The sequence below is a fragment of the Spea bombifrons genome, chromosome 3 (assembly GCF_027358695.1).
Source record: "Spea bombifrons isolate aSpeBom1 chromosome 3, aSpeBom1.2.pri, whole genome shotgun sequence".
Taxonomy (NCBI): Eukaryota; Metazoa; Chordata; class Amphibia; order Anura; family Pelobatidae; genus Spea; species Spea bombifrons.
Genome location: NC_071089.1, coordinates 84,183,684 through 84,211,266, shown reverse-complemented (window position 1 = coordinate 84,211,266; position 27,583 = coordinate 84,183,684). Strand labels below are relative to the sequence as shown.

General features: G+C 38.2%; 1 protein-coding gene across 1 annotated transcript; it reads left to right on the top strand.

Annotated features, from left to right (window-relative positions):
• The first annotated feature begins 209 nt into the window (after window positions 1-209).
• Window positions 210-25,737, top strand: TMEM207 (transmembrane protein 207). The gene is made up of 7 exons (XM_053460373.1): window positions 210-257; window positions 1,389-1,472; window positions 17,058-17,213; window positions 18,888-18,922; window positions 19,015-19,059; window positions 24,484-24,623; window positions 25,600-25,737. Exons 1-7 carry the CDS (start codon window positions 210-212, stop codon window positions 25,734-25,736), a joined length of 645 nt encoding a protein of 214 aa, XP_053316348.1. The 3' UTR covers window position 25,737.
• Window positions 25,738-27,583: the final 1,846 nt, after the last annotated feature.

Here is a 27,583-nt window from a genome sequence, read left to right as displayed (position 1 = left end):
GGCTGAAACTTCTGGTCGATCTCGGGGTTTAAAGATACACGAGACGCGATAGTCATTAAAGAGGAGGGACGAGTGGTGCGCGATGACGCACACAACGTGCAACAGAGCGTGATGACGTACACGGAAATTCAGACATATACGGAATACGACCACCTTTAAAGAAAGAAAAAACGGACAGCACATAATACATCCATACGCAACAAGACGCGATGACGTACACAGCACGCAACGAAACCATTGGACGAGAGAGGGATGACGTGGGACAACACCTATACGGAAATATTTATAAAAATACTACAGAAACAGAAGAAAACTACTCACCGAATTGAGAATACTTCTACTGAAGAAGCCAAGTTGGCGAAACGCGTTTGGAAGGACTCATTTGAACTTTATTTTCATTCCAGAATCAGTGGTTTGTTTACATTCACGCACTGATGCACTTTGGGTGCTTGGACTTAATGTAAGTTCTTTTTTGCTGGTCAGATTGACTCTTTTTACTCTATTTATATTTTTAATTTATATTAAAGATACCTTTACACCAATGTATTTTGTATTACCTTTCTAACTTATCATAAAATTTGGTCTGAATCTATTTTGCTTGCCATGCATAAGTCTAATATCTACCTTCTTTTATCTTAGCGCTCCCTTTCCATATACTGTGAATATTGGCATTGGACAGCGTATTCAGCATCATCGTCCATTCTTCAAGTGATCAAGGTGGATGGAATGATATAAATGGGCAATGGCGATGATGAGTTGGCCCTGGCACTTTAAGACCAGCGGCCGTATGATGATTTAAGTGCCGCTGACGGCTGGATATGCCTGGCCGCACCTGGATATGCCTGGCCACACGTTGCAGCAGATCAGGTGAGTGAGTGCTGCTGTCAGCCATCAGCGCTCCAGGCCTGGTTTGCCAGATGGCCAGATCATTATCTGCATGCCTTGACCCTTTGGTAGTCTTAGTTTACGAGACTATCCCTTGCCTTTATACTTCACCTTGGTTTCCATGTCCCAGAGGCTGCAAAGTATCCAAAAGCTCAACATCTGAGGATAAAGGGCTAATCCTTTTCAGCATCTCTAATAGTTGCACTAGACTCATACCAATGCCATGGACTCACATACATTATGAGAAAAGAAAAAATGTCGGTGCGCTAAGCTAGTCTCAGGCTCAAATAATACAAATGTATAATATGAGGCCTACCAAACAGTGTGAGCATGCTGCAAATACAGTGTGTTGGCTGTACAATGTATACAAAAAACAAAAATACTGTCTGCGCTTCTCACCCTAATAAAGTTGGCAACAAATATATAAACATAATATAATATAAATAGATAAACATAATATAAATGTATAAACAGTATTCATGTGCTTCCAATGTATTTCCCAGGTTTACAGCAATAAATCTAGCAGTGTTCTGGCTGTGCCATTGATTTTGACTGCTCTGGAAACAATAGGCTTTGCTATAGGAAAGGTAAAGTAGATCCACCTAATGTCTTCATCAGTAGCTCATTGAAAGGTAGTCAATTGATAGTTGTCCTTGTAAAGATAGATTCTACATGAATTATTTCAAGGCTAATTCCCAGTTGAAGAAATGCCTTGGCCAGTGGAAGATTAGTCGCTTCCCCAAAAATGTATGACTACTATTTAACTCCTTGCTCGAAGGTGTGTCCAATAGTCTTACTCTTGTGTAACCGCTTTACATTATGCCATGTGTATTATCCTAATCTGTCTATCCTAATGCAAAAACAAGAATTATAATTACTGTTTCTTTGAATGAAATCTTCTGAGCGTGTTGCAGAATTCTAATCAGATACATATTGCATTCTTGTAGCAGTATGTCTTATCTATAGCAAAATTCCAATTAATTTTAAAATGCTAATAGCCTATACCAAGTAGTTCTTTAATTGGTTCTCAGCCAGAGGGATTAGAGTTTGTTTTGGGATATTTTGCTGGAAAATGGGGAAAATGGTTTTTAGTTCAATGTCAGTTATCATTAGTGATAACATTTCTGAACGCCGAAGAGTTCTCCAACACAGAAAGACGAAAGAGCTCAGACCAAGAGAATGGACACGTTCTGTTTTAATATCACTTTAAATGATATAGTTTGTTTGAACACATTCTTCTGCACAGATATTTTTGATATTTAAGTCCCATGTAGTTGTAACATATCTTTGATTGCTTTTCCCATATAATATAATTAGAGCTTACGTGTATGTTTTGTTTCTTTTTTTGTTTTATGCTTGCCTATATCCCTGTCCTTTACTTTGGGTTCTTCTCACGCCTGCTTGCCATCTGGATCTGCATTGGCACCTGAACTATTGGACTAGGCTTGAACATGGATCCTGCAGGTATGAGTTGGACTTGTCCTTGTTTTGGTACTGGAAGTAAGCACTGAAGACGAAGCACAGGGGAGGCGCAAGGGCTCCATGACAGTGCAAGTCTCACCGTAGGCATAGAAGGGGGTTAATTACTCAGGATATGGGGGTTGGACGAGTGGTGTGTGAAGCTGGGTCGATTTAGGAGGGGGTTCACATTATGGGTAAGTTAGGAAAAATATAAGGTTGATGCAGTTAGATTTGGGCCGAATGATTTTTCCGCACTAGTGCAATATTTTGATAGCCATAGCTTTGTCAAAGCAATTTGCAGGGCGTTTAGAGTAATGCATGTGGCGTGTTAAGGTGTGTAGTAGAGGACTGCACTGGGAGGCGGGTGCTGCGGGTCCCGCGGGACCCGCCAAAAAACTTGCGGGCGCGGGCGGTCTTGCTGGGGCTGCGGGCGGGAGTGGGCGGTCAGGCACTGTACCTGCGGGTCCAGGTAATCCCGCGCAGTCCCGCAAGGCTGCCTTCTTGCTGCTCCCTTACAGCGTCTCCTAGCTTGCTCCGCCCAGGAACAAAACGGAGTCACGTGATGTGGCGTCACTTCCTGTGACTCCGCCTTGTTCCTGGGCGGAGCAAGAGAAGGGACGCCGTAAGGGAACAACTCGAGGGCAGCCGCGCGGGACTGCGCGGGAAATCAGGTAAGGAGGCGGGCATGATTGGCCACAAATGTGGCGGGAGCGGGCGGGATTGGCCACAAATGTGGCGGGAGCGGGCCGGATTGGCCACAAATGATGTCCTAATTTAAGAAGGGGTGGGTCCCGGGGAGGGGGTCTCTGGTTGATGCCTTGTGTTTTACATTTGTTAACGAACCCTGTGGCCATTACATTCAAACCTGTCATGCGTTGTGTCTTTATTTTAGGCATTTGAATGGGGGGGGGTTTGAAGGCAATGATGCGTGCAATTGTCATGCATATGACTGCGGCCATTCTGCATATTGGGCTCCCTCTCAAAACACAACTCTTTGGGGCTCTTACAAGATGGCCCAGATAGCTGTGTGAGTCTCATAGCACTATGTCTGGATGTAAACTGACTTGAATCTGCCTAAAATAATGTCATTGTTAAGTAAACTAAATAATTCAGACTAATTAACGGCATGTAAAATACCTCATGCCTCAAAAAGACAAAGAGTTAAATTGCTGCGAGTGATCATACAGAATTTAACCAGGATCGATCAGCACTAAAATCTACCATTGACCCAAATGCTGTTAAACTGTGACGTCAGATTCCAGTGAAACTGGTCTTTTCAACACAGAACTTTACACTTTAATACATAAGTCTGTTTTAACACTTTCACAGCTGAGCCACACATACAATTACATACTACATCATACATTTATGTGACTGTAAATTAACAGGGAAGCTGCAGCTCCTGGAAATATAATGCAAATCCTCACTTAATATGTATTTAAATGAACTGGTAATTCATAAATAAGTGAGGGACGATAAAACTACTTTTTTGTTTCCTAAGTTGCCATATTGATGTGATTTTTCAGCAGACAATGAAAGCTTAAAACGATGTATTTTAATGAGGCAGCCTGACGGCGAGTTATCCTTTTAATGCAGGGTCCTGTCTAACACACACCATGACACATATTTATTAGATGCGTGGGGAAATTGCATGGTGTCAACAGCATTAGTGGGGGGTGATGTGGTGGGAAGGAATGCATCTCACCTCCCTGATCTCTTTGAATCACAATGATACATACTATCATACTTACACTTTAGAGCAACAGTCTGTGCACTGGGTATAAATATACCCCCTCTTTGGAAATAATAATGTTAACGGAAGCTCTTCTATATATTTTACTACCACAACCATTAATTTATAACATGCAAAAATAAATGCAACATTGTGGAATTCCTTAGACTGTGAACTTTGAAGATTATCCTTCCATTCCACTAATATGTTTTCAGTTTGAACACGATTGGGTCTCATATTGTACTGTACTGAGGAATATGGAATATTGCCAAAGTACCTGTCACGGTCATACTTATTTTAATAGGCTTTTCTGCCACTATTGTGTACTTGCCTGCTTGACTTCTTTTTTGCATAGTATGATGTCATAGTCACACAAGAAGCTCCAGGCCCATGAACCTCTTAATCCAGTGATTCCTCCAGTGCCTTGGATTGCAAGAAATCAGGAGGAAGACTAGGATTGTCAAATACATGTTGTAGAAAGGGAATGCAATGGGGACAGGAGATGGAAATGAAGGACAGAGAAAGAGTAGTATTAAAAAGACTGGGATCCACATCAGAAGGGAGAATAATTAGAGTAGGAACACTTAGAAGACATCAAAATGACAAAAAAAGAACAATCTAATAAAGGAGACTATGGTAAAGTGTGCAAGACACAGAGGGGAAAGATGATTTGGGAGCAAGGGGGAAAAGGGAAAGGGCACTGGGACAAGAGATACCCAGGAGATAAGATAAAGGGGAAAATCAGAATGAGGTAAAACAAAGACTTTGTTCTAGAAAGAAGAAGGTAAACTATACGACAAAGAGAGATGGGAGACATATGAACAAAGGAGATAAAATATATATATATTTGGCCTATATATTAACTAAGAAGCCAGATTTATGGCTCTACCTATTAATATGTTGGACACTCATTAACATAGCTGTATCTCTTCTGATCTAAGGGTTTGGAAGTCATGCCAATATCTTCTGTAAGATATTGGCTCTTTATTTATGTAATAAGTTGTAATACCATTTGGCATACAAACATATTTAAATCTGTATTGCAGTTTATAGAACCAATGGCCAAGTATTCCTTTATTGGATATTTGCAGAGAAACATTAATTCAATTATTTCCCTGCCAGCGATTTGAAATATATGAAATACCCCTTCCTGGCACTGGATCTCAGGTATCGGTATCCTGCGTGAAAATGATAGATCCCCTGTCTCATACACCACTTTACTGGGTCATGGCCAATTTTGCAATAATGGTTTAAGCATGGTTAGGAACAAATATTAATCTCCTCCATGCGGTTTTGACTGGACATAGTTGGCAAGTGTGACAAAGGGGTTTTATTTATTAAAAGCTGATAAGTGCTTTATCAAAGTGAATTTCTCATTAACGTCTACAGGTGTTTCTATGCAATCATGTCCCTTCTTTTGTTTTCTTTCAGACGCTGCATTTTAGTTTTGCTTCGGGAGAAAATGAAACATGGATTCTATTTCCGAACTTTATTGTTATAAGAGATGTAGGAAATATATGTTGCCTCTGCTTAAGCCAAGGGTAGCAGCAAAGAGAATTAGCTCATGTCCTGCTGTTGCTGGATGTCTAAAGGCCCTATTTTATTAATGGGTTAATGATGAAGATTTAGTTAGGAAGAGGCGAACATCAGGGGCTCAGAGAAAAAGTGTGGTCAATGTCACCTGGTGGTAGGATAATCTCTAAAGCACAGTTGTGAATTTGCTCATGCAGATGCAATGACCTTGAAATAATTACTGAGATGATAATCCTTTATGTTTATTGGAATATAGCATATTTCTCCCTCTGCTGGCTGCAAGCTGGCACTGAACTAACTTGGATTTCTGCTTACAAGGACATGTGCACAGCAGCCTAGGGCAACAGCAAAGGGGTAGCAGGTCGACTGTAGACATCTGGGCACTTCTCACACTTAGGAGTGCAATGAAGCATCGGGACATGGTGTCCCACAGTGTGTAGCTCCAGACCTGTCCCAAAGAAGCAGAGATGATTTCTTACTACACTATATATAACCCTTAAGAGCCTTGATCTGCATGTAGGATGGAGAGAGAATGTAACAGGGAGAATGTAACAGTTTTGCGAGCTGTTACAGCCACCTTTGCCCCCAAACAGCTTGTCTGTTCCATCCTTTCCTCCCATACAACTTGTCTGTGCCATTTGCCCCATACAGCTTGTCTGTGCCATCTTTTGCCTCAGACAGCTTGTCAGTGCCCCCAAACAGCTTGTTGATGCCATATTTATCCACAAACAGCTTGTCAGTGCCATCTTTACCACCAAGCAGCTTGTCAGTGCCCCTGTGCAATTTTTGACACCAGCTTGTCAATGCCCCAAAAAGCCTGCTTGTGTAATATTTGACCTCCAAACAGCATGTCTGTGATATCTTTGCCCCCCAAATAGCCTGCCTGTGCCATGTTTGCCCTCAAACAACCTGCCCGGGGGGCATGCCTACACCACTTACCTGCGAGAGTGGTTTGTCTCTCTTCCTCCATGCTGTGTGCGAAATGGTCCAGCATGCAGGCAGTGGATATATCATAAAATAATATTTACCCCTTTTTTAAAAAAGACTGATCAAAAAATGTAGGTCAAATAAAAAGTCATACACACACATACGGCCCATCTGGCACAGCAGACAAAGTACCCCATGCTGACCAGATCTACTGCTCTAGCATAAAAATAGCTGTAGTCTACGCTTATATCAGGTGGCTTCTGGTCTTAACTGTACACTTTTGAGCCCTCCAGTAGTTACCCAATATTACATTTCTGAATCTTTCTTTCTACCTTTTTTTACCCAACATGAAGAAACCTGCCCAACAGTACACCTTTTCCTTTATCTTACAAAAGATGGAACTATAGCTATATCAGACATGCCCAGAAAAGGGTTACCTACTGAGAGACTCCTATGTCATCTGACATGTTATCCTCTGAACAGCAGGACTGGAAGATTAATGTCACCATCAACCAGTGACAGATTTATGTTAGGCAGACTTACTTCCTTTGCAATTCTGCAATAATTTTCTTTAAAGAGAACCTTAACAAACCAGTTTTATATGGAGCTATAGGTTAAACTAAAATGTAATCTAATCTGCTCTTTCTGGCCCCATTACTCCCAGAGTTATTATCAATTACTGGGGCAGACTGGCCTTTGCGCCATAATTCATGTGTAGATGTGTTGGCCTTCACCACTTTGAAAACCTAAGAATGGGATTTAATTAAGGATTGTCTTCAGACTTATTTCTGTATATACCATGTCAGAACTGCAGTACATGACTGAGTTTATGCTGGGATACCACCGGCTTCAGGAAAAACGAGTTCATGTAAGCAAACCCAGTCCATAGGAAGTATACATAAAACAAATCTGCTGTTTAGAATTACTAGACTGTAACCATCTACCTTCATTATATCTGCTTGCAGACAGTGGCAGGACACCGCTGCATCAGACATATAGATTTTTTATAAACTTTATGAGCCCTGACATCTATACACTATTACCTTGTTTAGTGCTGGAGATTCATTTTATAAATACTTGATTTCTTTTTGGATTCAGTTCCCTGGAGTGTAAAAGCTCAGATCTGATTATTTTAATGATCCTAAGAACAGTCCGGTGAATCCACAGGAATGGAGGGATCTCATAAAAAAAGAGTGTTTTAAAAAACGTCCTAGACCATGAGATTTGTAATTTATGACAGTTGTGCTACTTGATCATATAAATAGTCAATGAAGACATGTCAGATGTGTGTATGTGACAAACTAGTAACCCTTGGAACCCTTCTTATATCCCCTGTTTTTACTTTTCTGTATGTCTATGAGGGGAATATCAAGTGTTAAGGTTTGATCTACAGCCAGAGGTGAATTACTAGGAGAGATCATTGAACTTATTCATTGAAGAGGCTCTTTTTTGTGGAATATCCCCTAGTCAGTGAATGTCTGTATATGACTTCTCCTTTGCCCACAGTTACTGCTGTTATGAACCAGCAAATGCAAAAGGCAAGAACGTCCTTTAGAGAGTGTCATCTAAAATCACTTCACTAATTTAGGATGCCAGGCATTCTTCTTCAAGTGTAAATTATGAAACCTCCTTTACAAAACTGCCAACATGGGAATTCTTTTAAGGAAAAAAAAGATTAGATGGCACCTTAAGGATAGCACTTTATGGACAAAGGGCAGCAGGTAACCAATGTTTAATGGTATATACCAAGTACAATATTTACCTTTTTGCTCACTAATTTGGAGCTTTTTTTATTGAAAGCTGATATATACTCTGTTGAACAGTGTAAGGTTATAGATTACACTTTTACAGATGAATGGCTACTACTAGATCTTGAAACTTCTGTTCTGAACAAAAAACCAAGTCAACTTGATACATAGATAATTATTAGACAGCAGATAAAAACCACTAGGCCCATCTACTCTGTCTGTTTTCCTACTGTAAAGACTCAAATCAGTCTTCGGCCTCGTATTAGATTCAGTAAAGCCATTTTCCTATTTCATGCATGTTTAAACTCTCCTACTGTGTTAACCTCTAAGCATTAAAACAAGATGTTCAATATGATAAACAAGGTAAAAGATAACATGAAAGCAGACACAGATTGTCGGTGCTGCTATGTACTGATATGGTACACAGCACTGACTACATAATGATAACAGAACAGACCATGAAATGTCAGCAATGTCAAATTTAAAAAATATTATGATTTTTATGTTATTTTTTTAATGTTATTGATCATACAATGGAGGATTTTTGGAGCACTCTCATGTTGTGTACAGCTAACCAGTGCTGGTGCTAATTAATGGCAAAGGTAAGAAGCCCCTTTGTTACCCCACAAACACAAGCTTTGTTATATTATTGGAAACATCACATACTTACAGTATCATTAATCTAAACAAGGGAAGTAAAGTAAATAAAGATATAATAACAAAGCGTAACTCCTCAGGGAGTTTTTGACATTACTAATATATTTCTTCTGGGATCAATCTTTTTTTATTTAACTTAGTCACATCCTTAAGTATTGATTTCTTAACTCTTCCCTGCCAACAGACATGGCGCCATCATTGTTTTTTAATGGTTTTGAACCCGCTGGCAGCACAAGTGGCAACTTACTTTGCTCTTAATTTGAATAACTGGCTCTGTTCTTGATAGAAGGGATCATGTAATTTATTATTGTATCCCTGCAGCAATTAAGCATGTAATACATTGAGATATCAGAGTAACATCCTTGTCTTTAATAATTGTTGCATTGACCTGGAGATGATGATAGTTATTCTGCAAACTATGTACAAAAGGACAGATTTATAATATGCAGTTATGAGTGTTATCAATAATTTAAACCAGGAACTCTGGTTTGCCTTTGAAGGACTTCTGTACCACCACTACAGATGTAGGTATCCACTTATGAACTCTCCATCAAAAACCTCAGTACAGCCAAAAAAACTACACATGTTGTAGCTCTTATAAGTCATATGTTAGAAGATGATTCAAACTACTCTTGATATTTTTTTTTTGGCAAATAACAATAGTGGGAACGAAGCTATTGGTGTACATTCACGTAGGCTTAGCTTGAACATAAAATTCCTTTATAGTTTTACTTTTTCTAGCCCAAACCCAAATATTTTTTATATGTAGAGTTATGCGCCTCACTGCACCATGGCAATTATTACTTTTCTAGCCAAAGAGGCTGCTTTATGCTGCTCTTAGACCCAAAGGGGTTTCCCCAACCATTTAGCGCAGCATTGACCAGAATTCTTCTATGTAGCCGTCTATATACTATTTGGAAACATTGGCTTTGGTGGTGAACATTAAATTAATTACGTAAAGCAATACATCCTATAGGTTTGTCTGGCAGACAGACATCCATGATAAAAACCCTCCAGCTAATTGGCCGCAATAAGGGAACACATTCAGAGCACAAAACATGGCATGCATTTTCTTTCCATCTGTCTTGAAGTTTATCTTGTGAGACAGACACATCATTACATATCTTATGAGCTGATTTTAAAACTTTTGCACTGTAAAGCCATATTTAAGCACATTTCTTCCTAGCACAGGAACATGAACCATGCAACTGCTATAAGGAGATCAATCAAAACCTAGTCAATTGAATGTCTTGTCAAACCCTATGAAAATTTAAACCTACAGGAAACCCACATAGTGCATGGCATGTGCTGGTCATGAACATGTGAAATGTATCTGTATGTATCTATATGTTCCCCTTCAAAATTGGTGATATGGCAACCCCTACTAATGGGCCTTACTGTTGCAGAAGTCAGATGATCATTCCACTCTTACCTTTAAATACACTAATTAAACCCAAGTCATTGTGTTTACAGATTAGCATAAGCAATATCTCTATTAAAATAAACACCATTGTATGTGTATATCATGGGAGCAGCCATGTTAACTTGTCAGGCTGTACATAATCATTCCTCCCCTATTGTTAAGTTGCTGATTGTTGTTGATTGGTTCATGCAAGTTTTGCAATAGAAAAGGGATGAGAAGGGATAAAAAGTCAGGACAAAAAATATATTGGATAACACAAGATTTGTCAGAGTTTTCTCACATATCTATGTCATACCTATGGACATCCTAGAACTCCCTTTCATGTACATCTGTTATAATGCTGTAGGTCAGAACTGACATGTTTTATTCATAGCAATGTGTAAACTGTAAACCACTGCACCAAAAGGTGTGACCTGTTTACATTTGAATGCGGACTAAATATGTGTTACTTTCCACAGCCACATAGTGTCACCATTTCTCAATCCAGATTGTACCAAATTGTACAAAGAATCTGGAGGGCACGCAGCTCAGTGATTTATTAGTGTTTGTGTTCATCTAGCTTCTGCTATAGAAATGACTTTGGACAGATTCCATGGGTGTGAGAGTTAATTCCATGCTCCCTGCTGCTCCTAGATTTTTTTTTAGAGCGTGATGAATATGCTTGTAGATTTCTACAAAGACAAATAGGTTACATCTTCATGTTAGTGTGAGATGATTTAGTAACAAATCAAAGCATTTGGAACAATACAAATGTTGTTATTAAAATAATTTTTCATGTAGTTTTAACACATAATAAACAACAGAAAATGTTTAATATCCAAAACAATAAAGAAAATCAAATGAGACACTACTCTACCTGAAGAGCTGAACATAAGTATGGCAACCATCAGTGGCTCATATAGTTTATCTAACATTCCTGGACATGCAATGTAATACCAAAATATTTATACCCCTAATCACAATGGGATCCATAACAGTACCATGTTCTCATATACTGTATAACAGAAAATGTTCATTCATACACTTTGTCCATACAGTATGTCAACCGCTTCTTCTACTGGTCAATCCCACTCCAATTGTTTAGGCTATAAATACAACAAAGGCATTGTAATCTCTAAGCTCTGGCAGGTTTGTGGCCCTCAATGATGGGATACATATCTCTCATCTAACACCAGAAGCCTCCATTGTAGATATATAACATATACTCCGTTATCCGTGATACTACAATATATCTACTCCGAAGGAGATATTGTAGCATAACGGTCCAGATTCTGGGCAGCCCTAAGATATCAAGTATTTTTAAAGATTATCAAAACATCATCGTGATGGAGGTATCCTAAACAGTACATATGAGGCAAATCATAATTTAATGTATTTGTTAGTATGTGAGTTCCACTGTGTATTGTTATATTTACCATCCCATAAAAACATTCCTATTTTTTGTGATACATTTTCTTATGGTACCTTTGTGTTTGTGTTAAGATTCCAGGAAAGAAAAACATCATAAAGCATTTTTTTTCTGATTATGGCTTTTGCTGAGAGGCACACAGGACTGCGTTTTCTGATCATCTCTTGGTGCTTCCTACTGTGATATGATTTGGTTAGTACTTTGGCCATGAGCAGCTGTATATAGCACTGAGTTACTGCCCAGCCTTAAATTTTAAGCATAAATTTAATATAACCTTCATTCATTTATTTTCCTGCGTAAGACATGCAGAAACAGCGGCGTGGGTGTACGGTTACCGCTGCACAAATAACATTCTACATTGTTTTCTAGGTTTCAAAAGAAAGAAAGAACAATGTAATTATTGTGATTATTTCCAGGCTGCAGCTGGCTAGACTAAGGCTTAGGCAAATTCTATAAAAAAAATATTCTTACACTACATATCGCATTGAAAACCTGCAGAAAAATAACATTTTTTCCCCTTGCAGTTGTCAGTCAAAATTTACAGTCTACCTTAACCATTTCTGTGTGATAAACTACTGCCCATCTGGAACAAGAATGTAGTGTATCCAGGGCTTAGTCTACACTGTAGTAATAGAATGTTTCAATAAGAAAACGGGTGCGCCAGGGGTTCATACAGTGAATGGGAGAGAGAAGAGGAAGAAATGTCCAAGGGGGAGAAGGAAAACGTTTTGGTGCTCGCTGCTAGAGACATCTAATTGGAAAAGTTCCCAAAGGCCCCCAAGAAGTCACTTGCAACAGATCAACTGTTACAAATTTATGTACACGCTCATTGAAGAATTCAATAATTCCTGTGGACCATAACTGGGTATTAACTAACACTGGCAGAAATGTTCCCAAGGTACCTTCAGTGGTCCTCTTGCATCAGACCTTTAGATAATATGGCATTCGCATTTCACAAAGTAAACCTAATTTGTGATTTAAAATCATATAATTATGTATTGTCTTTGCAAGTTAATTTTCTGTTTTTGTAGTTAAGGAACTTTTCCACTTTATTCTCGTGGGTCTGAAGCATCTATATCGTTTGTGAGTGCAACTATAACACAATTCACATCAATTATTGATTATACACTCTGCACTATATTATATTATTTTTTCCCCTATATGTACCTGCGCCCCAAATCATCTGTTTATATGTAGTTAAAAGTACAGATTATAAATAGAAATTAAAAAAAAAAACAATGATACCTTACGTTCATTTCTTATTTTCTTCTTTAAGTAAAATGTGTATTTGTTTCTCTCTCCTTCCTTTATACTACTGCAATGTCCACAAACACCTTTTCTGTCCTTCAATCCCTTCACTAGGCTCTTAATGTTTAGGTCCACAGGTAAAGTAATTTACCTCTTCTTTCAAAATCACTCATGACCTTTGAGTCCACTAATGTAGTTGGCCACCTTGCATGTTGTTAACATGTTCTTTCTTCAGAATTTGCAGTGTTCTGTCCTCCTACATCTCAAATGTCTTCCATCATATATGGTCTGCATGTCTTCTGCCAAACCAAGATATGTATGTTCCCACGCAAAAGAAAAAAGAAATAGCCGGAAGAAATGAAAGTACAACAAGTGAGATGGGAATAAACAGAAAAGTGAGAGCAAGCATTAAAGCTGTTCCTACACTTCTGTCCCACGTTGAACCCTCCAATCGCTCCCAAAGGATTAGGGAAAGAAAGGAGCTGTCCACCCATGAACCCAAACATTGTTTGTCACATACAGTCAATGACAGGCGAACAAGAAAGGCCTACATATAGATAATTTGGGAATAAGGATCATCTGGCCCATAATAATTTATCCACCAGGGACAAATGATGTGTAATATTCAATTTGATCTACTCAATTCTACCAGACACATTAGTTATAACTAGCACTAATTGCCAATGTTTAAATACAAAATCAACTCTCACCAGTTTGTCATTTTAGTAACTCTATGGATATTGGTATAACAACAAAGAAACAGTTTTGTGCCTGTTTTTTTGTGTCGTATGACAATTAACTGTTCCCAGCACTAATTTTTTTTTAAAGTAGCACAATTTTACTTGATTAAATAATTACTTCTGGGAAAGGTCTGATCATTCAACTCCACTAAGAATGGTGAATGCTGCATATAGTTACAAGTATTAAAATTAAACAGAGTATGTGGAACAGCATCTTTAACATGAACATTATTTGTACAAGCGAAACACCTGTACATCTGCTTGTTGCCTGTATTAATTAATAACTATCATTGCTTTTCGTTGTGAATGTATAACTTCTAGTTTGAGGTAACTAATTCTGAGTAACACTCTCAATGTTAATTATGAACTCATTCATCGCCTAATTAGTGGAGCATTACATACCCTGGATAATGGCCAGTATGGACTGGTAAAACTTGTATTGAAGAGCATAACAGTGAAATCGTTTTAAAGGAACACGTACAATTTTGACATCATGGCCTCGTATGAAAATATTTGTTACAAGCAATTATAAGGTATTAGTGTGAATGTTATTATAAGCAGGGCTAAAATAGACAATATCCCAATATACCAATGTTTTTCAGATTTACAGAGCGCCAATCTCAGATTTTGGACTAAAATCAATGCAGTATGGGGAATGTTTCTCTTCTGTGAGTTTATGCATCCCGCATACTGAAGGATATAACTTAACATGTGCTGGCCAGCAACAGGTCACGTTATTATTTGTCCTGGAAAAAATTGGTGGTCAATGTGGTCAACCTACTCCTGAAGTTTCATCAGCTGTACTAGAGGAATAAGATGGCTGCTCCAGTTGAGTGGGTGGGTAGCTCAAATGTACTGAATTTATAAGTAAAATGTACAAGTTAAATATATGTAAAACTAGCTAGACTTTATTCCCTATAACTTTGTGACCACAGAGAAGAATCCTTGCCCAATTTGATTTCTGCAAATCACTTTGAATAAATACTCCAATTAGCAAGCATATTAGTTATCGCCTCCATCAAATTAGTTTAGCGTGGACATTAAGTAGACACAGTATTAAACTTTCTTACACAATAAGAGCCTGTGTATGTTTAGTGTGGCCCATTATCATTAAGACAGGGCATTTATCAGAGTAAATGATTTAATTTCCTTCATTTTACTTGACTTCTTATGTGTATACACAATGCCTAATTTTACCTCGTGAGCAATTGGTAAAAGCAAAATGAAAGAGTACTCAGAGTTCCATTTCTATCTAGAGCCACACGTCCACTTTATCTAGTAAGAATAATGAGTTCATAATTCAAACAGCTTCTTCTATTGTTCTTAGAGGGCATACTACATAAGTCTAGACAATTTCATTATTGTGTAATGAGTTTATTTTTATTCTAACAACCTAATTTTTCATAATAACAATTTATTTACTGGTACAAAGCAGTTATATCTAGAACATCATATATTGTAAGAGTCCCTTTTTTGGGAAAATAGTAAACTTTATTATCTAGCAGCGTAAAGCTGAACATATATAGCCAGCAGCCGCACGCTGCAGGACCTGATCTGCTGGATTGGCTGCCTCGGTAAGTAAGGGGTGCAAATGTCGAAGGCCAATCTGGGCTTGCCAATAGGGTTCATTAGTTAGGTGTTCGCTAATAAAGTAGTACTAATATGTTGTCTGTTCACACCTTACTTTCCCAATTACCATGCATGTGGAATTTATCTTTTTAGATTTCCATTTTGTCCAAATGATTTTTTTTTATATATATATAAAAAGCATTGATATATACATTCAGAAGAATGATGTCAAAAATCTGGAAAATTTGGCATTTTATAGCAATTCTATGAAGGGCTTTTAAAAATTCAAAGTACAGTTGAGCACATCAACTTTTAGTGCATATTTCTCATTTATCTGTCTTCTATGGAAAGCAGGTGCCTTCAGTTGGCCTGATCTACAGCTTGTGATTTGATGTTACGTCTACTAAAAATATTAATTCCTGAAATATATCCCTTTAAATATTATTTCCCTGTATGGATGTCAGGCATAGAGGTCTGTGGTTTTAAGGCACAGATTGTATTCGCTTTAGGCATACTACTTACTTGTTTTCGTCATTCCGTTGGGAAGCCTCCAGAAGAAATATAATCATTAAAAATGAAAAATACTTGTCAGTCAATTTACAGATGAAGCTGAGGATGTAGCACATCTAGTACAGTACCTATTCATTTTAAGTGCAGTCAAGCACTCCTGGAGTTAGTCCTTTGACAGACAAGGTTACTTAAACAGTAAGGTTGAAGTACATTTCATTGTAATCTGGATCGTGAAAAATGGTCTGTTTGAATAATGATGTGGCTATTACACTAACCCAAAAAAGTAAATATGTTCTGTCATTTCTAAGTGATGAAAATTGGCTGTGCAATATGGGTGAAGGTCGTTAGAAGTCAACTCTTAATGCTTTTAGTTCAATAACTGGATCAAGTGTGGATTGAAGAGGTGTTACTTCTGTGGAGAATCTTAGCAAACCATGTCTTCATACTTTATAGCCCATTTTGGTCCAATGGATCTTGCATGTTGCCCATGTACTGAAATTAATTTTATACAGTAGAATGAATTATGGAAATCTTTTAATCATCGGTGAAGTCTGGAGACATAGCGTTAAATATTCTCAGCTCAAATGCATTATAGACGGGACCCTCCTTGAAACTTGACCTATGTCACCCATAGTCTCCTAATAATTTTATGGGCCTCGTTAACCAGTGCAGCCTCTAATCAGAATGAAAGCCAACTATTATTTTAAAGGACCAAAGTAATAATCAATGCGTTCTGAACTGTATATTATTATTTCAGTTTCTAGAGCTGTAGAATGTTCTGTAGCACTGTTACAATGACAGCAGAATTATAAAATGAAGATATACCGGTAAAAAATGAGGGCCCTGCTATTGCACGCTTCCAATCTATTCACACCAGTGCATATTAAATAATGCATGTCACATAGAATTGGATTATCATTTGTAAATATCCAACGTATTCTGTAGAGCTATACAACACGGTATGTATTTTTTTCATAACTTGCCTTGCATATTGGAGTATTTTAATACCCAAAGTATAATGATTTTTTTTCCTGTGTGTACATTTACTTGTCCAGAGCTTGAATATATATATATATGGATGTCTGGAGTTTTCTTGCTGCCGCAGAGTCTAATGATGTGAAACAAATGTTCATTTCACTGTTAACACCCTGTAAACCAGCACTTGCTGCTTCCCATAATCAGTTGGTCACACAGAAAAACTCCCTAATGAATTCAGCAGCCAGAGCAGAGAACTTCAAACACGCAAGAGACCAACTTACCAGCTGTGAGATCATATCTAAATAGGATTTTCACACTGGTAATAAGGATGAAAACATTGCGCTCCTTCTTCCTGAGCCCTATAACTGGAATGGTTTATTTAACACTTCCTCAGGTAACACAATTTTATTTATCTTTACCTTAAGATGTGTGTAAATATATATTTATATGCGCATTTTAGTATATTAGTGCATTTGATACATTTTTTAAGATTTTCAGCTCTTTTAGAATGTTTATCCCCTCATAAATTGTAAACCCACGCGTTTGTTTTTCGGCAGCTTTTGTAATGCTGTACTCCCTAACATATGACGGAGCAAAAAAAAAAGCCTTCAGGTCGGGGCCTGTCTCCGAGAACAACTGGTGTGACCTTGAACGGTGTCAAAGGAAGATAGAGTCATTCACTAAAATCAAAAGGAAGCGACTGTGACAGATGAGGCTAGAACATTACCTTCGCTTACTACTGGCTGAGTCTAGCTGATAATAGCCTAATATCTGCTGAAATTCCTTCCAAATGGCTAAGAGGATGGGCGACAAAATGTTATATCTGTATATTACAAAAAATAAAGTAAAAAAATATAGCGATTTTTCCAACCCATTTCCACTATTTATTGGAATATCATCAAAGCCCTTAAAAAGTTTAAGCTTGTTGGTCACATCTGTGGCAGCCAAAATGTTAGGTGACGGTGTCAGCAGACTACGCTTTAAAATAAGATCTTGGTGCCAGTCCCCGGAGCTGTTGATTGAAAGTTATTTGGAAACAGCCAAGACATCTCTGTGTATCGATCTGTTTTATTTCGCTCCATTCTTCATATGGCTTTTAGATGTTGCAACTTTTGTTTTGAGTTCTCAGGGAGAAAAAAAAAAAAAAAAAGAAATATTTCCAATTACATTGTATAAAACCTATCAACAGCGACAAGGTACAAGTATCACTAGCGAGTGTATAAAATGAAACAGAGCTCAAAGTATAAAGTGGAAAAAACTTCTTTTTCATATATCAAAACTCAAATTCCATAAACCCAAGGAGAAATTATACCCAAAAGATGTTACTTTTAATAACCATTCCAAGATATGTATTGTCTAGGGCTACCCGCTTTTTAAAGATGCAATCTCGAAATACGTTCAAACTAAAGCAGAAAATGAACATAAGGCATAAGGATATGCCTAGGACCAAGGTTTTACAGCTGACAGAACAAATATTGTCCAAATGGCTCTAACCTGCTGTCACAATCTATGTTTTTATATACATAGCCCTGCTAGATGGATGACATTATAATTTCTAGATGGGCATTTTGTTGAATAATTTGATGCATATCAACAAAGGTGGTAGGTAAGCGGGACAGACTCCCAGCTGAAGAGGTAGGGGTTAATACAGTGAGGTAATTTAAACATGCATGGGATGGGCAGGTCCTGAATCTAAGATGAGGCCAAGCAAAGATTAAGGTCAGGAAAGTAAGCAGGAAAATCTGTTGGGTTGCCATACAGTAACCATTAAAATTGGACTACTGGAGTCTGTGCTTTAAATAGACATTGTCACCTCATCCAGCTCGTTCTCCTATTTTATTATGTTTGGTACGGTAGAACTACCCACAGCAAATGTGTAATATATCATACAATAACTGAGTGGTCTTTACCTGTCAAACTAACTAAAATGTTTAGGATTCCAACACCCCAAGTTCTTGCAATTTCGAACAAATTAATAATATTGTGTTTAAGTATCTTTTTATGTATAACATTATTTATGCTTTTTATCATCTTTCATTGTTGGTGTTCTTGTAATTTTATATTTTAGACAGCCTGTCCCAGCCCGTGTGACCTCACAGAAATGTAAGTCCGGCCCTTGGTTTAATGCAATGTCTGCACGGCGGTCTTCTTTGCCTTCATCAGCAACACAATCCCTTTTTATTTTTAACTTTCAGATGTGTTAGTTATATCGAGCAGCCATTGAACGTGTGGTATGTATGGTGAGTAAAAATTACACACTTAAAGCATTTTTCATGCCTATTGAGAATATATGATTGTGTTACAAAGACTTAGTGCTCTGCTCTGCATCTGTCTGGAACAAATGATTATTATATTTCCAGAACCGGTTAATTCAGCTCGCACTTGTTACATTTAAATGGAGAATTGTGTGTTGTTACAGCCACATAATATAGCAGGCTGATTGAAAAGAATGTATCGGGATGATGAGTGCCAGTTGTCTTTTTAATTAAAAAGGTATCAAGCACAGAATGAAGAGGTAGCAATAACTGAGGCTCAAATAAAACCTCATTATACCACATGCTAGATGGGGTTTTTTAACTAGAATGACGTACTATTGTTTATTCTGACCGTTGTGGTAAACCAAGGATAGGGACAAAGATGGGGCCACATTGGGGCCATATTGAGGGAATGACTAATTAAGGACCCAAGTTCAGTATTTTAATTTGTGCAAGAGAGGTGGAGAGCCTTGTTTCCGCTCCTAAATGTTGTTACTGTACATGTCCTAGTAGTGATAGAGATGGGATTCCTGGGTGATAGTGACTGGGCCGTTAAAACGTCCCTACCAGAGGCCTTTTCCAGTTGTGTCCTGATACTGGAACATTATAAGCCTAGAAATGCAGTCTCAGAGATTGTAAATATATGTCAGCAGGTCTAGAAACCAAGGGAGTGGCAGGGGATGACATGTCCTTAAAAATGACTCTCTATGCCAACACTCAATTGCCAAGTGGATCTATGTAGATTTGCGCTGTCAGTCTCACTGACATCATGGATTATGACGTATTACAGCTTCATCCCATGTCTCATATTACAGAACATTGAGACTCTGTATGCACCTACAAATCAAAAGGAGAACTCCAAGATTACATTAAAAGGGAACTAGTGAATTTCTTTAATATAAAAGAACATTCTTTAAAAAAAAAAAAAAAAAAAACCCAAAACATATAAAAGGTTTCCTGAATGGAATACCACTAATGTCACTATGAACAATGAATCATAATTAAATATAGTATGAGTTATCCGATTAGAGTAGAAACAATGTCAATATGTATATAAAAATAAATGTCTAGAGATCTCTAAATTGCTGCTCTTCAAAAAATGAAATCTCCCCCAAATTCATTTTTAAAGTATAAAAAATAGATGATTGGGCATATCTCACATTACATTAAAATATGGACTCAAGGACAAGCATATAGTACTAGGAGTGAGGCCTAGAGGAAGTACACAGAGGGTAAAGAGAAATCACATTGTTGTACATAAATGTACATAATGCGCTATGATGTATAGGACCCAGCTATTGTTTGCGTTCAATCTATTAGCAGGTGGTGGATGATAGAAACTGGATGCAAAGGCACTTACTGGACAAGGATGAATTGATTTGAGAGAATGCCAAGTAAACAAGCAGATGGCTCAGTCCGCAGGACATGTTATTGCTCAAGAAGTAGGGACAGGTTATCTCCTTCCCACATGCAAGTTACAAAGTATCAAGGGAGCAGGTTTAAAAGTTGTGCAGGCATAAGAATTGTCAGTGAGTGATTAAAGATGGAGGACCAGTAGATTTAGCAAAACATGGTTAATAATTCCACGGCGTAGGTGAACTCCTGGAGACACTAATGCAGGTCGTAGACAGAAGAGGATAGATGGGATACAATTTGGAGATAAGAACAGAAATATAAGCAGATGCAGTATTGTTCGGGGCTTTGCAATAGGACTTAAAATGTGAGCCTCAAGGATAATGAAGCCAGTGGAGGGACTGGCGTAATAAGAAATTATTTGAGTCTAGCAGAGGTATTCAAAGTAGATTGAAGTAGTGAAACAAAGGAGACGTGGAAGAACTGAGATTGAAGCAGCAAACTCGGGCAGTGGGATAGATTGCGGAATTTTCATCTGTATCTGAAATTATAGACATTTAAGTTTCAGCACATTTTAAAATTAGTATACAAATAAAATGCACACACTTTTTTATTAGTATATACAGAAAAGTTACTGATGGCGCTATGAAACCTAATCATTTAATAATTTGTGCTGCATCCAAAAAAAATGTGGTCAGAACACCTGGCCTGGTCTGCTGATCTGGGAATTGCCTGGGAACGGCATATCATATCGTTATCTGTTAGTTAAAAAAGCTACTTTGTTTCGAAACAATTATGAAAATTATGAAAATGAAAACAAAATTTTAAAGGTGATGTTCCTTAGGGAACTCATTAATTGCATTGTTTGTAATTTTGTTTATTCTTCTGAAGGCATAATTAAATAAAGCAATAAAAAACTTTAAAGACTTTTTTAGATTTCTGTAGCTGCAACTTATAAGTGCCTGCTCTTATGTCACATGTCACATGCTCTAAGCAAATTGACACAGGTTAGTTATTGAAGTTAGAAAAATAGACTGTTGTTTTATTAACTCTTGTCCTTCCTGTTTCTACTTAAAGCAGAGAATTAAAAACTGTTCGGCTTTTGTAATTGGTTGCCTCTATTCCCATTGATTTAATTGTGAGCTTGTCTGCCATTAACTGTGATGAGAGTGCTCCTGAGCATGTACAGGAAGTATACTTAAGTATGCTTCCTGTTTTTAGTAGAGGCCAATCGGAACTGCATTTGACTTTTTGTGAAAGTAGGTGGAGCAAACCAACGATGAGGAAAAACCAAGGTAGGAAAGCACAAGGGGCCCTTAGTGAGTTTGTTTAATTTATTTAGTTGAGGTGCAAAGAGAGCAAAACAGAAAAGGTTACATGAGAGTGCAGACCAAAGACAGAGAGACAGAAGGAAGAGAGGAAACTGGCAAAAAAAAACATATTTCACATACAAGGGCAGAAGGGGGTAAAAACAGAGTGTAACAAAGAAAATAAAAAAAGCAGAAGAAAAAGACAATGCAGGAGATATAAGAAGAGAGAAAGAGTGGGATTGTGGGGATGGTAAATGTGAGACAGGGAGAAATAGAAACATGGTAGAAAAAAAAAAGATGGGAAAATGGAGAAGAATGTAAAAAAAGCTAAAAATAGAGAGGGAGACAATCATGGGAGGGAAAAACAGAAAAAAAGACAGAAAAGATAAAAGCCTCTGGGGACAAGAAAGAGGACAGGAAGATGCAGGGTTGGAATATAGCCACACTTTCTCATGGGGGCGCCCTAGGACACCAGCAGTGGTTCAATGACTGTCAAAAGAGGCGGAAAACCAGGCATGAGGGAGTAAGAGAATTTTAGCGCACCCCTACTTTTGGACATGATGTATGCTTACTTGTAAGTGAACTTGTCACTGCACTTGCCATTGAAACGTTGAAAAGATCATGTTGCCATTGGACTGCCTAAGCCCGAGCCAACTAGTGAATAATAAATGTGCATGTTGGTATTTTAGAAGAAATTTATTATGACAGGCACATTTTGTTATGACAGAAATATAAGTTCTATTGTCAATGGGAATTGATTTAAAGCAACAATTTGAATCAGATTTGTTCTATTGTTGATTTAAATTGTGATTTAAATCAAAATTGGATTACGCCACGCTGGAACAATAAACCAATTATGTGTTGATTCACTACCAGCAGGATGCTATAAATAAGGTGTAAGTTTGGGTTCCAGTGTACCTGAGTATTCTATCACTTTCTGTGCATGTAGTAACGGGGCGCTGAAATTTAATAACAGAACGTTACTTCTTAGTAACAGAATGATACAATTTAATGTTTTACTGATTCCTTAAGTGTGAATAATGACACACTCTTTAGAAAAAAGGGTAGATCATCAGTTTAACTAGTCTGTTTGCTAGCTCTGTTACATTAGTGGCCCTGGCATACTTTAAAACAGTTCTGATCTGCTGGGGAAAAAATGTAAGTGACTAAATTTGTAGAACATTAAAGTTTTAGTTAAAATATTGTAAGCTTGCAGTATGTCTTAATATGTGTTCATGTAATCTTTAAATATGTATATTGTCATTTTTAATGTTATTGGTAGTTTTTCATCGTCCCCCTCATTATGCTAGCGCCACAGGGTCTTGTATACCCATTAACATTTTCAACAGTCTAAATAGGGGTCACGGCTTGTGCATGAGAATTTTTAGGTGACTTTATAACTCATTAATTATACTTTCTGGAAGTGAGAAAATCATTTAGAACAAAACTAACATTTGAAAATCATATTTAATCTACAATATACACTGTGTCATATTTAGCAAACATTCTGTTATCCCAAAAAATAGGGACAGATGGTTTTGGGTCCTATAGAGGGTCTGTTCCTTCAAAATAATGATGCATGGAAGATGCAATGTTCTTAGTCTGAGCTGCATGTTCTTTTATGTTAGACATTGCAGACTTGCTGACACTGTTCTGCAATTACCGGGCCTTCTCAAGTGTGGGACAGATTGATATTTTTGCCAATAATAGTTTGCAAATAAAAATTGAACTCTAGCCCCCTCCAAATGAGCTTTATCTTGGCAAGACATGTGAATGATGTTCGGCTATTAAAATGTGTGTATCCCTGAATATTTTGTTAACAAGAGAAAGATAAAAAGATATTTGATCATAGGTACTTGGGCACATCTTTAATTTGGGAATGAAATTCGTTGCCCAGTCCCCACAACCACTCTCACAGTCCCATTCTTGTTCACTGTCACACTCCACGTTTGCTCACCGCTTCCACTTCCGCTTCTGCACCTCCATCTTCTATCTTTTATCTCCTCTCTTCTATCTTTGTCCACATCTCCACGGGCATAACCCATCAGGAACTTTTGCCAAAATGGGGTGCATGCAGTGACGTCACAGCAAACGCCGCCATATTGCCCTGAGTTCAAGTGAGAGCAAAATGATGGCGCTTTATGTGATGTACTCTCCCCTGATTGGAAGATCAGGGAGAGGACATCTCCGCAAGATCCACCATTTTGGCTTAAGTTCCCACCTGGTTATGTCCGCGGAGATGTAGAGAAAAATAGAAGATAGCAAATTGAAGATAGAGGATAAAAGATGAAAAGAGAAGAGAACGAAGAAGATGCGCAAGTGCTCAGCAGAAGTGGAAGTGCTTGGCAAAAGTGGAAGTGCTTGGCAGAAATAGGCAGAGAAACATTTAGAAAGCGGGAGAAGGAAAGGGAAAGAGCGTGAGGGTATGTGGGCCCATGAATTTGAACAGGATAATGCTGCATATTGAGCCATATCATCATACAACATATTTTGTATTATACTTGCATTGTGGATATTTTATACAATGTCCTGCTAGTCACGAGTGACACATAGGCCTGGGCAGACTAGACCTCCAGAGCTACTTTACAAGGGGGTGAATGACCACCCTCGTTTTTGGGGCTTCATATAAATCCGGTAATTTGCAAATTGTACGAATCCAAATGCAATATATATATATGTATATATCCAAGCTATAATTGCATACGTTTTAAACCAGTTTAAACATATATGCCTTTGATTTTTTCAGGGTCTTTTTACTTATTGTAGCGATTCTGGTTTTGCGTTGCATGGTTGCTTGCTGCATACAATGCTGGGTGAAGAGACGCACAAGGTTTTCTTCAAGGCATGCAGTCACGGTAGTCACGTTGAGCAGTTCAGATTTATGCGGTAAATGGTTTTTATTGCTAAAACATTTTTTTAAAATCTGTGTGCATGCTCTCCCTCGTCCAAGGTCCTAAGAGTTGGGAAGCAAAACAAAGCAACAATCTATCAGATACCCAGCGGATACCATTCAGAAAACACATATATAAGGCATAATTATTGGGGATTCAGTCACACTATATGGTCATGTATAGCTTAGCCCGCCACCACATCAAAGTACGTCAAGTTTGGCAAGTCCTGTCTAATTTTTCTGCTTAAATTGCTTACCAAGGAGCTGAATGAGTAGGACTGAACCGCACGTTAACTCAGAATTTAAAGCCTTCTCTGGACACCATTAATGAGGCACCTGTGTGGCAGAAGGGGCAACTCAACCCTAAGGTTTGGTCAAAACCTTCAAATTCACACAGAAGCATAATGGGTGGCCACAAATAAGCAAATGTGTCCTTTCTTGTTGATTTGTGTCACTAATGCCCTTGAGAAGGGTTTGGAAATATTTGCTGCCAATGTGTCACTTAATAAGATGTCTGCCACAAAGACTGCAGCCACATTTCTGTTTTTGCAATACTGCACAGAAAAATTTAAAAGATTATCACGCATTCTCTGGGAAAACAGGATAATGCTGCATTTTGAGCCATATCGTCATACAACATATTTTGTAATATAGTTGCATTGTGGATATTGTATACAATGTCCTGCTAGTCATGAGTGACACATTCTGACCTAGGCAGGCTAGACCTCCAGAGCTACTTTACAAGGGGGTGAATGACCACCCTAGGGCAGCTCAATGGGCTAATTAAATAATTAAGAATTGATGCATGCATTTACACATAAGTAAGCTATTTCTCATTTCTTTGGGGGAAGATAACTTTCACTGTTTTAAGTTTAAGTGGAATTAGCAGTTGTAATGCTCTGGTTTTTCAGCAGGTGGCACTTATCATCCTCTCAAAAACATAACCGAATTACTGCCACTTTTTTTCTACAGTAACTGAATCTCCTATGTGCCATGCATGGATTCCTTCTCCAAACAATGAGACCTTGACATCTACTGTGTGTTTGGGAGGCTTAGAATCAGGAGCTCCACCTTCCTATGAAGAGCTGTTTAGCACACGGAAATTCTAACTCATTTTTGAGATATATATTATATTATATTATATAATTATTATCTATTATTAGATTATATTCTATACGGAATATAGCCAAGTCAGCATTAAAATGAATGTACTGGCATGAATGAAATGTAATGTCTAAAAAATCACCGACCTTGTGCAAGTGTACCTAGAAGAATTAATTGCCTGTTTTAAAGGCAAAGGGTGGTCATAGCAAATATTGATTTGATTTAGATTTCTCTTCTGTTCACACAATTTGCATTTTATTAAATGATAAAAAAAAAATAAACTATTGACGTGTCTATTTTGGAAGCATTCTCACTTTACAGCATTTTTTCACACCTGCCTAAGACATTTGCACAGTACTGTGTATGAATAGGATACATACATACAGATAAAAATGGGACTCTCTTATTAAGCCTAAAACTAAACTTTTGTCATGATTTAGCTTATCAGCTAGTCAATCCCTAGGGGATACTTGGCTACATTGTGTATTACAAACCAAACGTCAATTAAGAAAGTCTGAGAGATTCTGCTTGTTTGTTCAAATTGCTGGCAAGCAATTATTGTTGAACACTATGCCTGGTTACCATCCGAGGTTCACACTGGATACCACTGGGATTTTTCTCCAGTCTTGAGGGCTCACAGTAAAAGGTGAAATCTTAAAGGAGCTGACTAATTAATTTTATATTCTGATTTAATAATACCTGAGTATCCCAATTCGTGGTACAGCACAGCTGAAGCCCTTGTCTGAATACAACCTACGGAAGTCAGAAAATCTTTAGATTCTGAGAAGTAATAGGTTTTATAAGAACACATACCGTATTTGCTCGATTATAAGACGACCCTGATTGTAAGACCTCCCAAAATCTGAATATTAACTTAGGAAAAAAAGAAAAAGCCTGAATATAAGACGACCCCAAAGGAAAAAAGTTTTACCAGTAAATGTTAATTCATGTAAACTATTTTTTTTAATAAAAGCTATGATTGAGAAAAATATTTTTTTTGTTTTTATTTCTTGTATTTTCCAACCTGTCCCCCAGTTACGCACATCTGCCCCCAGGCTTGCCACTCCAATATGGCACTGTGGCCCATGATATGCCTTTTAACCCTCTATATGCCACTGTGCCCCATGGTATGCCTTTTGACCCCCTATGTGCCACTCTGCCTCCAGAAATGCCTTATACCCCTATATCCCATTCTGGCATTTAGGGGGTTAAAATGCATATTATGGGGCAGAGTGGCATATAGGGAGGTATAAGGCATTTCAGGAGGCAGAGTGGCATTAAGGGAGTTAAAAGGCATTGTATAGAGCACTCTGCCTCCAGAAATGCCTTATACCCCTATATGCCACTCTGCCATTTAGAGGGTTAAAAGGCATATTATGGGGCAGAGTGGCATATAGGGAGGTATAAGGCATTTCAGGAGGCAGAGTGCTCTATTAAATGCCCCCTTAACACCACTCCAGAAATGCCCTATACCCCCATTTAACACACACACACCCTATACCCCCATTTAACTAACACACACACACACACACACTCTCTCTCTCTCTCTCTCTCTCTCTCCCCCCCTCTCCCACCCCCTCTCCCCCCTCTCCCACCCCCTCTCCCCCCTCTCTCACCCCCCTTCCCCCGCTCTCCCCCCTCTCTTACCGGTGCTTCCAGCCGGGGCAACGGGTTGACGTCGCCTTCTGCTGCAGCCGGAAGGAGGTGTGGCTAGCAGCGGGGGTTGTCTGCGTCCGTCGCATAGACCTTCCCCGACTGTCAGAGATCAGAGTTCCCCGCACAGGGCACAGGTAGACGTCAACCCGCTGCCCCGGCAACACAGCAGGAAGCACCGGTAAGTGTGTGTATGATG

What these genes read in the sequence shown, in the direction of transcription:
- TMEM207 (XM_053460373.1), top strand. Translation starts at nt 210, where the DNA reads ATGACGTACACAGCACGCAACGAAACCATTGGACGAGAGAGGGATGAC. An exon ending in TTTATTTAACACTTCCTCAG is followed by an intron (nt 17,214 to 18,887) that starts GTAACACAATTT and finishes TTTATATTTTAG; the next exon opens with ACAGCCTGTCCCAGCCCGTG. An exon ending in GAGCAGTTCAGATTTATGCG is followed by an intron (nt 24,624 to 25,599) that starts GTAAATGGTTTT and finishes TTTTTTCTACAG; the next exon opens with TAACTGAATCTCCTATGTGC.